Below are 13,670 nucleotides of genomic sequence, written 5' to 3'. Positions count from 1 at the left end.
GCGGGCACGTGTGTGTGTGGTTAGCCTGGGGTTCTGTCATACGCGGGCACGTGTGTGGTTAGCCTGGGGTTCTGTCATATGCGGGCACGTGTGTGTGTGGTTAGCCTGGGGTTCTGTCATATGCGGGCACGTGTGTGGTTAGCCTGGGGTTCTGTCACCACTGGGTGACAGCTGAAAAAGGTACGATTTGTGCGTTTCCTTTGGGGTGACTCACTGGAGCTCCTGACGGCGTCAGCGCGGTGGCTAGCTCTGCTCGTGGCAAACCTGGTAACTCGGGGCAGCCCACGGGCACTCACCTGGGAGAAGAGGTGGCCGTCCTCCTCCCTGCGCACGAGGTTGGAGAGGTAGCAGTGAACCAGGAGATGGGAGTCGTCCAGGACGGTGTTGAACCAGCGCCTGGTGGGGAGCAGGGCCTGGGGGAGCGGACGTGTCAGGGCGCGGCCTGCACCCCGCAGCGCGCCCACACCGACGCTGCAAGGCACCCGGGGCAGGGCCACTGCAAGCAGCAGGGGGAGGCGCTCAACGTCCAGGGAAGCCGGACCTGGCCATGGCCACTTCCCCTCCACTGCACGCTCGGCCGCGCTGCGCCACGCGGCTACGACTGCCAAGGTGGGAAAGCCCAGGCGCGTCACTGAAATAACGGAGATAGAGCACGGCGCAAGCGCACAGCCACACGAGCGCTCCCGAGCCACGGCCCCACCGACACCTCCTCACCAGCTCCTGTTAGACAGGAAGGAAATGGGACTCATACACGACCCCAGCACTGGCTGCGGATGGGGACGGCACCTCACAGGGCAAAAACGCCTTCAAAAATCTTAAAAAAAAAAAAACCAACCCAAACTGACGACAAGCGGCAGCCCATGCAACCCGCCAGGCGCCGGCAAGCCGCGAGGAGGCCGAGGCCAGCGGGGGCAGGGCGCCCCACGGGGACCAGGGGACGACGTGGAGTCGGTGCGCATGCTCACCTCCAGATCGATCATCAGCTCGAGGAACCGCTCGCAGTAATGAACTTTGTCCATTGTGACAGGCTCTAGGCGAGGGGGGGAACGTGTCAGAACATCACTAGCCAGGAGTGCTGCTGCAAAGCTGCCAAGTACCTACAAAGCGCCTGCGCCTCACCTCACTGCACAAACACCACGAAGGTGCACAGGCTGGCGGGAAGGGGCGCACCAGCGAGACCCCTTCACACCACCCTCCCCGCTGCACACCTCCACCGGCAGGGGGCGCAGGCCAGGCGGGAAGGGGCGCACCAGCGAGACCCCTTCACACCACCCTCCCTGCTGCACGTGCACTGCCTCTTCTACCATGCGTAAGGGGATTTAACACAACGGCTTACAAGAGCAGTGCACTACTCTGACAGTCAAATGCCAGTGACACACAGACCTGCTGAGAACTTTTGAGAACCCATCTGTGCTCCATATAATTTTTTAACGCTTCTACTTTTAGGGACTGGTCAAGGAGCTGCCATTGGACAGCACCGTTAACGAACACAGGGCTCCTGAGCGATGTCTCCCCACCCCTCGCTTTTCTTAATGTTTAGGTGGTGTATTGAGTTTTTCCAGTTAACAAAGCAGTTTCGGTGTACCACGCCTCCCGCCCTTCCACCCCACCCCACCCCACCCCACCCCACCCCACCCCTTCCCTTCCCCATTCTGTACAATGCCTTCGGGCCTGCATTCTGTAGTGTAGACAGAGCCTTCAGGTCTGCACTCCACTCGCTTCCCTGCTCATTCTTCTTCCCTATCCTCTGGATCCTCCCTGCTTGCAAGTACCCACTTCCTAGTACTCATCTCGTTAGGCCTTGACTTAGTCCTTCCAAAGAATTATACTATTTGTTTTCCACAGATTCTATTACCAGCCAGTTAATTCATGTGCAATGGCTTGGGTGCCACCCAGCGCTCACTTCTAAGTTATAGGCACATTTTAGTTTCCACGAATAAGGAGAACCATGCAACTTGTGCCCGAGTACAGCTTACCTCACCTAACATATCCTCTCCCAAGCCTCTCCCTACGAAGAGCTCTAAGTATTATACTTTAAATATTCAACAAAATTATCATTTGTGACTTCTCCGTACACCTTAAAAATCACCATTGTGTTGGTATATTGCCAACAAATTGAAATTGCTTGATTAACGTTCAGCATTAGTCTAAGAATTTTGTTTTCTGGTAATACAATAAAAATAGCAACTTCAGGTCAGGCACTGTTGGCATACACCTGTAATCCTATCTACTAAGAAGGTTGAAATCTGAGGACCTGGTTTGAAGCCAGCCCAGGAAGAAAGGTCTGTGAACCTCTTATCTCCAATAAACTACTCAGAAAAAGCCTGAAGTGGCGCTGTGGCTCAAGTGGTAGAGCGCTAGCCTTGAGCATAAAGAGATTCAGGGACAGCACCCAGGAGTTGGAGTGCCAGGACTATCACAAAAAAAAAAAAAAAAAGGAGCCGTCACTGCCGCGCAGACAAGCTCTGAGTGCCTGCAGCCGTTGGTCCCCGGGGGGGGGGGGGGGGGGAGGCCCGACTTTTAGCACCCTGTAAGTGCACCCTGCAAGTACCTTCATGACTTGTACTTATTTATAGTGCATGGGAGGATGGAAGGCTTCACATAAAAGGAACGCGAATACCTCCCTGACTCTCATATGGAAATGACAGCTGGACTCTCCTCCTTCAACTTTTTCTGTTAACATTCTACATAAAGCTCAGACCCTAGATAAGAACAGCTGGGAATGACTATGTGCATCTGTGAAGTGTGTGGCTATCTTCACCTAGGCTGCACGGCTGTTTAAGGACAGTGAAGGAGCATTGTCTAACGGCTGTTTTACCATCCATGTAACTGTCCCTCATGCAGCTGAAACCTGACAAGGCCTTCTCTCCCACACACGTGACACAGTGGTCAGAGCCATCTTTCCACAACTGTATTCTGGTTCAGAACCTGACTCCAGGAAGCAAATACAGCAAGGATTTGCTAGCTCTAAGGACCTTCCCTCGAGCCTCTGGTGCCGCTGGAGACTTGCGCCAGGCAGTCCTGGTGAGCAGCCAAGACATTGTCCTCACATTCTAAAATCATCCTGAGGGACGTGTTTAGATGAGGAGAAAGTTCCAGAACAACATCTCCCTCAGTTCCCAGATGAGCCACAGAGAACAGTTACCAGAAAGTGGGATTGACTTCAGCACGGAGATGAACTTCTGGATGAGCTGTGAAAGAAATCTCCTTTCTCGGTAGGCCCTAAAACCAAAGAACACGCACCAAATTATTTTGAAACCAAGTGTTGAACGTGCTTTTCTGACACTGCTCATCTTCTATTTTTCTCCTGACACCGAGACCATAAATGGAACACAGGGGTCTTTGTCACTTCAGTGCTACACTAGAGGAAGAGCCTGTCTGCGGGCTGCAGGGCCAGCGCTAACTGCACACCGCAGCCGCACTTCCACTGACCTCGGCCACTGAACATTTAAATGCAGTTACACTGAGTACTACAATGGCTAAAATTCAACCTTTTCTCAAAAACCAGTTTTCTGCTCATTTCTATTTTTTCCCAACATTTATTAGGTACTGGACAGTGTGGACGAGTGTGCCAGTCCTGTGGGAAATACAGGAGGGAAACCATTAAGATCCTTCTGAGCCGTGAACCGCACTGTGCGCAGCACTGAGTCACGACACGCCTGCAGGACCGACTCAAGGCTGTGGGCCGCAGCCTGTGCCCAGTCCTCACACGCCGAGCCCCGCCCTGCGGGAGCAGGAGCGGCTCCTGCTTCACACGGAGCCCCGCCAGTCACACAGCACCCAGAGCGGAACCTTGCCGGCCGCGCCGGCCTGACCACAAGGGTGGCCTGACCACAGCGGTGGGCGGCAGTCTCAGCTCAGAGCGCAGCAGGTGTCCAGAGGGTGGCGCCAGGCTGCCCTGGCTGGAATGGAGGGAGGAGGCCCAGGGGGAGAAGGGCTGGAGGAAATGCGAAGGAAGCGCACGCAGCGGGAAGGGTGGGCACTCGGATCTCATCAGGCTAGAGGAGGTGCAAAACCAAAACGGCACAGAGACATCTGCGCAGCAGGGTGGCCTGAGAGACGCCGAGCCACAGGGACCCTTTCAGGGCCGGCAGAGTGGGAGGTCAGGCGCAGGCCGGGAAAGCCTTGGTAGGGGTGAGGCAGCGGCTCGGCGGTGGAGCCCCCACCTGACAGGCACAGGTCCCAGGTCTAGCCACCAGCACTGAAGCCCAAAGCCGAATGACGCTGGACCCTCTACTCCCACCAAGCCCCGCCCACCCCAGCCCCCGCCCCAGCCCGCCCCGTGTGGCCACCTACTGTTCCCTCGCTTCCGCAGACATCTTCTCATCATTCTTTCTAATCAGGTTCCAGAATTTCCTGAGCTTAGGTGTCTTCTTTAATTCCAGTTCCAGCCGTGCCTGAAAGACAGATGTGGCATTAGACCGCCGGAAGCTCAGCTTCACAACGAAGATGATGCCAATGCTTGAAAGGGTCCTAAGACAGGACTGCCAGGGAGGGAATGAGAGACTTGGACAACTAGGAAATGAGTAACGCCACTAAAAACAACTCAGTATGCTCGCCATCAAACTGCTCATTCCTGAAACTATGAAAAATATTAAAAAAAATAAAAACATTTATCGACAGAATCACTGAAATGCCAAATCCGTAGACAACTACCAAAAATGAAGTGAGGGTTGGACTGTCAGCACAGCTCATCCGTGACTGTGTTAATGGGACAGGGAATCTGATACGAGGGGTGCGTGACCCCACGCAGAGCAGCGACAATACTCTCACCCCGTAACTGATGCAGGCCAAGCGAGTGGGACACGCCCGCAGCCCCAGCACGGGGAGGCAGGAGGATTGCCAGCCTCACACACACACACTATGAAGCAGCAGGTCTCAGTGAAGGGGCCGTGGCCCGCTGCCACGTCATCCAGTGCTGCCTGTACGTGCGGTGTGTGCTCCCTCTGGAACCCGTGGGAGGGGCAGGGTGGGAGAGACTCTGCTCCCCATCTGTCTGTGGCCTCCTCCCCCCCTCCCTGCGTGCTATGCACTCACTGCCACCGGACCGTCTGACCTTCTTCTGAGGTTTTTGGACTATTCTGCCTAGGCTGGCTTTGAACTGAGACCCACTAGCTCTCACTCTCCGGAGGAGCTAAGGTTACAGGTGTGAGCCGCTAGCGTCCAACAGGAACAGATGTGTGAGCCACACCTCACCGTCTTCACGCTGGTTTTGAGCACCTGTCACCCGGGAGGATGGCAGCCTGGCGGAGGCCGGCACCCAGGCCAGCCAGGGCAGAGGGAGGTGCGAGGGAAGCAGCACCCACGCCACGCCAGGCGCGCGGGAGCCACACCGGCAGCTCCTCCCCAGTGCCCGGGCCGCACAGCGGCGACTTCCACACGCATACTCACGGGCTGCAGGCTGAGCCACATGGGGAGGGAGATGAGCTGCTGAACCTGGCTTCGGATCAGGTCCACTTCCTGTTAAGCACAAAGAAGACAAGCTCACGATCGCCCCAGGGCTTCCGTGTGCACTGACGTGGTCGTGCGAGGACCCCAGCCTGGCAGCGCTTCCCTCTCAGAGACGCCCGCGGCCCCGAGGCAGGGCAGCGGGCAGACGCCGGGCATGCGGGCAGTGCCCAGCACGCACCTCCCCACAGCTGTGCTGGGCTCCATCTACAGGCCACGGCCCCCCCGTGCCCGGGAGGATGCCGCTCCTTCCTGCGCGTGCTCTCTTTCTGGTGGTTCCTGTTTATACAAGGCAAGAGCTTCCCAATGTTCCTGGCGGCGTGGGGCCGCGCTGTGTCTCACCGACACAGTGCCTGTGTGAGCCAGACGTTCAGGACGGGGTGAGCGTCCTGACCGTGAGCTCAGGGCTCGTCGATGCCAAGGACCAGTGCGGACAGTGGCCTTCACAGACCCAGGTCTCCGGCACCGCCAAGGTCTTCACTCTACCACACGTGTGTCACGCTTCAGACAGCCACCCTGAAGAGCTCGCGTGCATATTCACTACTGACAAGACAATCTGAGGAAGGATGAAGGGACCACACAGACTGGCCTGGATGGGGAAGGGCTCTGGTTCTGCTGCTGACTAACCGGCCAGGCCCGGGCCAAGGCCGAGCAGAGGAGAGAAAGCGCACGGCCTCACTGCCATGCTGTCTATGGACATCAGCTGGCATCTCATGCTGCTCGGGGCTCCCTTTCCATGGACACGCTATGGTGTCTCTTACTGCGACGCAGCCATGGGCCTAGTGGTCACCCCAAAACTACCCTCAAGCAGAACTCCCCCCACCAAGCCCCTGGAGAGAAGGGCAGTCACCAGGCTGTTGAAGCAGTGGTCCAGGAACAGCAGCAGCACTGTCTGCTCGTGGAGGGAGAAGTCGCCGTCCGTCTCAGCCAGTGCCGCTGTCAGGATGCGCTTGAAAAAGAACTGGAAGTGATCCGGCTTCTTCTTAAACGTCTGGCGAGAAAGAACAGCAGCCCAGCTTGACCCGCCCGTAAAGTCAGAGCCGCCTCCCGAGCGTCTGGGAGGAGCATCACCTGAGCACAAACCAGTGCGCGGCCACACCGCGCGGCCACACCGGTGGCAGAGGCCAGCGGCCCGGGGACGCCCCCGCAGACATGTCTGCACCGCACCAGGCTGATCCCCTAACAATCGGAAATGTGTTCACTGCTCTGATCCAAACAAAACGAACTGTTTTGGAAAACAAATTCTTTTAACTGCAACTCAGGTGAGGAGCAGCGTTTCTGGCTTGCATGAGCTCTTCACATGAGCAGTGAAGAGCACCGGACTTCCCAGCCTCCCCCCAGGTCCCGGGGTGCACGCTCTCCCCACGGCTTCCACCTGCACCCCGGGTCAAGTCGGACACACCCCTGCAACCCTCATCCTCTTCTCTCCTTTGTGCCTTGTCTCCCTGCACTTAACCAGCAGCGTCTCTGGTGCGGGTCTCTTCCCCCACACTGCCTTTCCCGTCACTACCACAGGCTCACACTGCCCACACATCCCTGGGCTTCTCCTCTGCTCACCCGGATCCACTGATCATCACTCACACATGCACACGCACACGTGTACAGGGAAGGATGGAGTACACGCTCACCATGAGTTCTGTTCATCTCTCCCTGTGCCCATCTATCCAGTGATCACCACACACGTGTGTACAAGGAAGGATGGAATACATGCAGGCTCAGTATGGTCCAAGCCAGTTGTCCTCCGGGGGGTCTTGGACACACCCCTGTGGACCAGGCAAATCTCCTTTGTCCTTTCCCTCTATCAAATCCTAATCACCAAACCACCTTTACAGCATCCAAGTTGATGACGCACCTCTACGCTCTCCGACAAGCATGTGGCACAACTCACCCCAACACGCAAGACCCACACTTCACCCTGTGCTCCGTGGACTGAGAACAGCACCACCCCCACGTCAGACCTCACCCGGCTCTATTCAAAGTCCCCAGCTTTACCTTCAACCAGGCCACTCACTATTTCCAGAACACTCAAAACTAACTTCATCTGGATCACTTTTTAGTCACAGGAACTTGGAAAAAAGTACTGAAATCAAAAGAAAACTAGCCTTGGCTTTCATGTATCTATTCGTTTTAGCCACAACCCTAGCCCTATTTTTGCTGGTTATTTTGGAGACGGAGTCTGGAACCTCAATCCTCCAGATCTTGGTCTCTTGTAGCTAGGGTTTCAGGCATGAGCCTCAATGTCTGGTTCACATTCCTTCCCTTACTACTGGATAGAGCTTCGCCCCCAAGTGTACTTATTCACCCCGGGAGGAAGGCCAGGGGCAGGTCTTCCGTTACCTCCCATGCAGGGACGTTTTCTCTGAACTTCTCGTTCACCATGCAGCAGATGGACATCAAGTAGGCCTTGCTGGACACCTCTGGAGAGTAATTCATCCAGAGATAGTTCTCGAGGTATTGGCTGTGAAGAGCAAAACAGCACCCAACATCTCACCATCAGTCACTGTACTGCAGCCCTCACCTAGGAAAACATACCCTTAACTTCCTAAAAGTGCGTTGAAAATCTGCGAATCTGCGATTCCTTCAGAGTTGGCCACAGTCTAAGGGAGTGCTACCGGTGTGCATGCACACAATGCACCTGTGGGAGGCGGCAGTCACGTGTAGAAAACGATATCAAAGGCCCCAATAAAGTCTCTTACCCACAACTAAGTACAAATGAAAAGTATGTGACAAATTATCAGCTCTAAATCAACGTATCACAAGCATGGTTAGGAAGAAAGCGATTGGAGGCAGTGGCCCTAAACCACAGGAAAAGCATCTTTCAGAAATGCGAAGGTTTAGCGTAGGGCAACAGTGGCTCTCACTGCAATCCCAGCTACTCAGGAGGCTGAGACCTAAGGACTGTGGGATTCAACGTAAAGTCAGATTTCAAGGCCCTGACATTTCCTGCTCTGGACCAGAGGGCAGGGATTCCAGGCCGCACTGGTCCAACACCACATCCTCAGGGCTTCTGGGGCCAGGCTGCAAGAGGTATTGAGGATGTACCTAATTACTCCCACAGGTCACTAGAAACATCAAGGACAGAAACTGCTCAGCAATGTTACTAACCAGTGAGAAAAACCTCAAATACAAAATATCCTTCACATCACATTATCTTTAAAAGCTAAAAATACATCATCAAGCCAGGCACCGGTGGCTCATGCCTGTAATCCTCTCTACTCAGGAGGGTGAGATCTGGGGATCACGATTCAAAGACAACCCGGACAGGAAAGTCATGAACCACCAGAAAAGCAGAAGTGGCACTGTGGCTCAAGTGGTAGAAAGCTCGCCTTGAACTGAAGAGACCGCTCCCAAGCGCAGAGCTCAAGCCCCATGATCAACCCAAAACATAAATAAATTAAAAAAACCCTATGTGTGTGTGTGTGTGTATATATATATATAAATAAGCAAATCACATATACAAAGAAAACACATTAATGATGGAATGCTCTCTGTGTAACTAATATAGGATAATCTGTCCACAGATTTATCGACTTTGGTTGCTGGTGCTGAGGGCTGAACCCAGGGTCTCGGCGTGCTCATTACATGCTCTCTCACATGGAGCCACACCTAACCACTACTTAGAATTACACAACGCACAGCTAAATCTTGCAGGTCATCAAACTGATGCCTTTTAACTTACCTAAATTCCAGCAGCATTATCTTTCTGATGGCAAACCTAAAAACATAGAAAAGTAACTTTTTAAGATGTGTAAATGCTTCAGAGTTCTTATGTTTAAGTGCAGTTGAGGATCTTCTGTTTTAAAATGAAGCCACACATCAGACTCCTCAAATCCATCAGAACTGCTGGAGGCAGCCATCCGCTTCAGAGGCAGCGGCGCGCTTCCACACCCAGCCGCAAGGCACCGCCTGCGCTCCCCACAGTGGCTCCACAGCCCTTGCTGCGCAGTCTCCCCAGTATTCAACTAGCCTGTCATGCAGAAGACAGCCAGAAACAGATCACACTTGACCTACAAACTCTGTTGTGTAAGTCAAGCCTACCTTGATTTGACGATCTCCTTCTCATATATATCTTCAATAACCTGTACCAAAAATATGAAAATGTTTACTATTTCAAATCTTAAACAGATGGATTCCAACTTCTGAGATTACACAAAATGAGCAGGTTTGGGACTTTCAGATATTAATATCAAAATGACACTTAGGTATTTTTTCATCAGGGTGCCGGGGCATCCCATGCCGTTCAGCTGCTCAGGAGGCGGAGACATACGGACTGCAGATCCAAGCCAGCCTGGGTAGAAAAGCCCATGAGACTCTTACTTCCAACCAACGTAAAGCCAGAAGTACCACAGTGGCTCAAGTGGTACAATCTCAGTTTCCAATCTCACACCACAAGAGAACAGATTCCACCTTAAATGAACGGCTAGAACGCTGGCATGAAAATTTCATCATACTTGCAAAAATATTTCACATAACATACATCTTAAATAATCTAAGATTTTGTAAAGAGAACGGTTAAGTAACATATGTACAAATGTATTTGTGTAACGCTCTCAGAAAATTAAATAACTGAAGTTATCTCTGCTAATTTAATTATTAATTTAATGATTATTATGTGTAGTTTATTTTCCAAATTTCCTACCATGAGTAAAACTGTCTTTTTAACTAAAAAAAAAACGAGAGAGAGAACATTTTTGTTTTCCTTATGTTTGTAACATTAGAGAGCAAGCAGCAACCCAAAACCTTACCTTTATATCAAAAGGAGACTTCTTCTTGATGTGGGGCGCCCAGTACTTACAGGCTAACTGCAAAAGGGAACAGCACAAATGGCAAGTCACTGTTGGTGCCCTGTGGAGACACAGAGCCCGGCCCCGGCGTCACACAGCAGGGCTCGTGCCAGAGGACAGCGCACGGCTGCAGAGCTACGCAGCCGTGCACCGCGCTCACCACAAAAGGCCAGGAGTGCCTGGCACCGCAGCTAGCCATGACGTGAAAGCACAACGCATCCCTTCCCAGCATTCCCGAGGGAAACAGGACTGCAAGCATCTTTGGAAAGGTGATGAGGGACTCGGGTTTTAAAAACGACATTATTTACCCAGTGTCACAGTCAATCAACAGCCAAACAAGCACTAAAAACCAAATTCAAAATTTTCACGTAGGTTGATATGTAAAATAAGAAACCTTTACATTACCATACACCAAAAACACTTAAAAATTGTGAACAAGGGGCTGGGAAGGTGGCTCAGTGGTAGAGCGCTTGCCTTGTATGCATGAGGCCCTGGGTTCGATTCCTCAGCACCACATAAGCAAAAAGAAAAAAGCCGCAAGTGGCGCTGTGGCTCAAGTGGTAGAGCGCTAGCCTTGAGCTGAAGAGCTGAGGGACAGCGCCCAGGCCCAGAGTTCAGGCCCTATGACTGGACCCAAAAACAAAAAACAAAACAAAAATTGTAAACAAAACGTTGTGTGTATACACACACACAATCTCTCCAGAAACTTTAAATGAATTTATAATGTTCAAGGAATAGCAGAACCCTGCAAATGCTTTTCAAACTAAAATGCAATCTCTGAAAAAATAGAAACTCAGCCGGGCCGGGTAGTCGGCGCCTATAATCCCATCCCTCAAGAGCTGAAGCAGGGTTGAGAGTTCCTGGCCAGCCCAGGCTACATAATGAGACCCTTTCTCAGGAAAACACCGAGGAGTCTCCAATAACCACAAGGACTGAATATATTCAGAAGAAGGGGCTTGTACAGGTAGTTGGCACAATGGAGACATTCAATGTTGGACGGGTGGGTGGTAAAATCTGAGATGGCTCTGTTTCTGCCAGGCTTTCTTCAACTCTATCTAAAGATTATAATTGCTTCCTGTTTAGTAAATAACTTCATCACTAGTCAGTGTAATCATCTGAGTACTGCTCATTTAACTGAAATTCTTCAAACATGGAACCTGTCTTCTTTGCTTTTATAGCAAGAAACCTAACACTCCATTAAAAAGCCCTCAAAAAAAAACAAAAACAAAAAAGGTTTAGGGCTGAGAGTGCGGCTCAGCGGTAGAGCGCTTGCCTAGCATGAATGAAGCCCTGAGTTCTGTTCCTCAGTTCCACATACACAGAAAAAGTCAGAAATGGCGCTGTGGCTCAAGTGCTAGTCTTGAGCACAAAGAGGCTCAGGGACAGAGTCCAGGCCCTGAGTTCAAGCCCTGGGATCAGAAAAACAACAGAAAGGCTTAAAATTATTGTAGTAACCACCTACTTTAAATGACATTTTCTGAAGTTACCCTACATACTAAACACAAAGCCCCCGGCTGCCCTGGGAACTCCTGTGACCGGCCTTACTTCCTCTCTGATCTTTAAGGACATCACATAAAAGCTAACTACCTTGAAAAAAACAAATCCTTAACAGATCTAAGTCTGGTCTGCTTTGAAGGACTTGAGAAGTTACAACTAAAAGTACATGTCTTAAACTCCTTACTGTTCATCGGAGCTGATTAAACACGTGCTAAACATTCTGAAAGCATCAACTCTGTCTCTTTTCTGAGTTTCTTTTTTCCTTGAGGCTTAACATACGATCTTTCAGACGTCACCATATTCAAACAAATGCTGCCTGCCCCAAAACTCCCAGTCACAGGTAAATCAAAACTTCACCCTTCTTTAACACAACAGCTTAGTGTGCTCAAAATACACCTTACCTTCCTGAAAGGAAAAACACAAAAGCAAAAAAAAATGTGGTCATGGGGCTGAGAAGGTGGCTCCGTGGTAGAGCGCTTGCCTGGCATGCCTGAGGCCCTGGGTTCGATTCCTCAGCACCACATAAGCAGGAAAAAAAAAGCCTGAAGTGGCACTGTGGCTCAAGGGGTAGAGCGCTAGCCTTGAGCTGAAGAGCTGAGGGACAGCGCCCAGGCCCAGAGTTCAGGCCCCACGACTGACCAAAAAAAAAAAAAAAAGTCATAAAGTACATGTCTTTCATCTCGATCTCAGCCATTCTCTCAATAAGTAATTCACCGCACATTCTCCAGCCAGATGTGCTGCTCTTCATTTTCTTTCTTGAAAGGAAAAACTGGAGGTATTCAACTCCAGTGTCTCTCTTCCCTAGAATGCACTTTCTCAATAAAATCACTTTTGGAGATTCTTTCAAAAGACACACGCAGTAGTTTAAAATTCTTCATCAAAGCCCACCCCTCACGTCTCCATTCTGCTGTTTCAAAGTCCCCTAAAATCCTCTTTTTGAGTTTCTGGAAGGATCAAGCACCCAGGAGCAGCTGGTGGACCTCAGGCTTTGGCTGTGACCACAGCCCAGGATCCCCTCCACCAGCTCTGAACACCTGGGATGTTTGCTCATTAATTTACTCGCCCTCCATTCAATCAGTGTTTTGTAATCTTGGCCACCTGTGTTTCATTCCACGCCAAGTGCTGGGCGCTCAGGTGGAGTAACCAGACTGGGCCCCCGCCTCGGCTCTCACATCCAGTGTGGAAAACCATAAAAGCTGTGTCTTGATCAGCCTGCAGTATCATCTTAGCTCAGTGATTCCCACTTATATTCAAGGCACCACAGTCAGGCTTAGTAGGCTCCAGTGCCTTTCCAACCACTTCCACTGAATGTCTGCTGGGCATGTCAGTTACCAGGGCCCAACAGGGACGTCCTCCCCGGATCCCCACCGAGGAAACATCCAAAGCATTCACGCTGCTGTTCAATCTGGTCTTAATTCCTGTTTTCTCCACCACCATTACCACCAGGCCGTCTGCCTCTATTTCAGAAGATAACCAGGCTGCTCCAGTCTTCCTCCCTTGCTCCTGCCCAGTGTCACACTTAGCCAGGGGACCTCCAAACGCATCATCCACCAGACCGCAATTAAAAGCCACTGAGGTGGCTGGGAAGGTGGCTCAGTTCGATTCCTCAGCACCACATAAGCAGAACAAGCAGGAAGTGGCGCTGTGGCTCAAGTGGTAGCGCGCTCGCCTGGAGCTGAAGAGCTGAGGGACAGCGCCCAGGCCCCACGACCGGACCAAAAAAAAAAGGAGCCAGGGCGCGTGGCTGTCGTCCCGGGTGTGAGGATCGCAGACTGAGGCCAGGCCGAGCAGCCCCGTCCATGAGATGCTCATCCCCGTTAACCAGCAAAAGGCGGCTCGAGGGCTCGAGCCCTTCCGTGAGAGAAACGCACAAACCCAAGGCCCGGGATGCGGCCGGCGCGCGCTCGCACAGCCCCGGGCTCACGGCGCCGGCCGCGCCGA

At 52.0% G+C, this 13,670-nt stretch overlaps 1 protein-coding gene across 1 annotated transcript in view; it reads right to left on the bottom strand.

Annotated features, from left to right (window-relative positions):
• Aqr (aquarius intron-binding spliceosomal factor) overlaps positions 1-10,431 on the bottom strand; it is a 44,457-nt gene extending 34,026 nt beyond the window's left edge. Inside the window, exons 1-11 of the mRNA XM_013010017.1 lie at positions 10,393-10,431; positions 10,194-10,250; positions 9,487-9,527; positions 9,128-9,163; positions 7,786-7,906; positions 6,299-6,439; positions 5,392-5,460; positions 4,297-4,397; positions 3,146-3,222; positions 966-1,030; positions 297-413 (exon numbers count right to left, since the gene is read on the bottom strand). Coding sequence (XP_012865471.1) covers positions 297-413; positions 966-1,030; positions 3,146-3,222; positions 4,297-4,397; positions 5,392-5,460; positions 6,299-6,439; positions 7,786-7,906; positions 9,128-9,163; positions 9,487-9,527; positions 10,194-10,250; positions 10,393-10,431 — 864 coding nt within the window. The remainder of the gene's footprint in view (positions 1-296; positions 414-965; positions 1,031-3,145; positions 3,223-4,296; positions 4,398-5,391; positions 5,461-6,298; positions 6,440-7,785; positions 7,907-9,127; positions 9,164-9,486; positions 9,528-10,193; positions 10,251-10,392) is intronic.
• Positions 10,432-13,670: the final 3,239 nt, after the last annotated feature.

This window comes from Dipodomys ordii, unplaced genomic scaffold, assembly GCF_000151885.1.
Source record: "Dipodomys ordii isolate 6190 unplaced genomic scaffold, Dord_2.0 Scaffold11, whole genome shotgun sequence".
Taxonomy (NCBI): domain Eukaryota; kingdom Metazoa; phylum Chordata; class Mammalia; order Rodentia; family Heteromyidae; genus Dipodomys; species Dipodomys ordii.
Note: the sequence above shows the minus strand (reverse complement) of the source record. Positions and strands in the feature narration are given on the sequence as shown.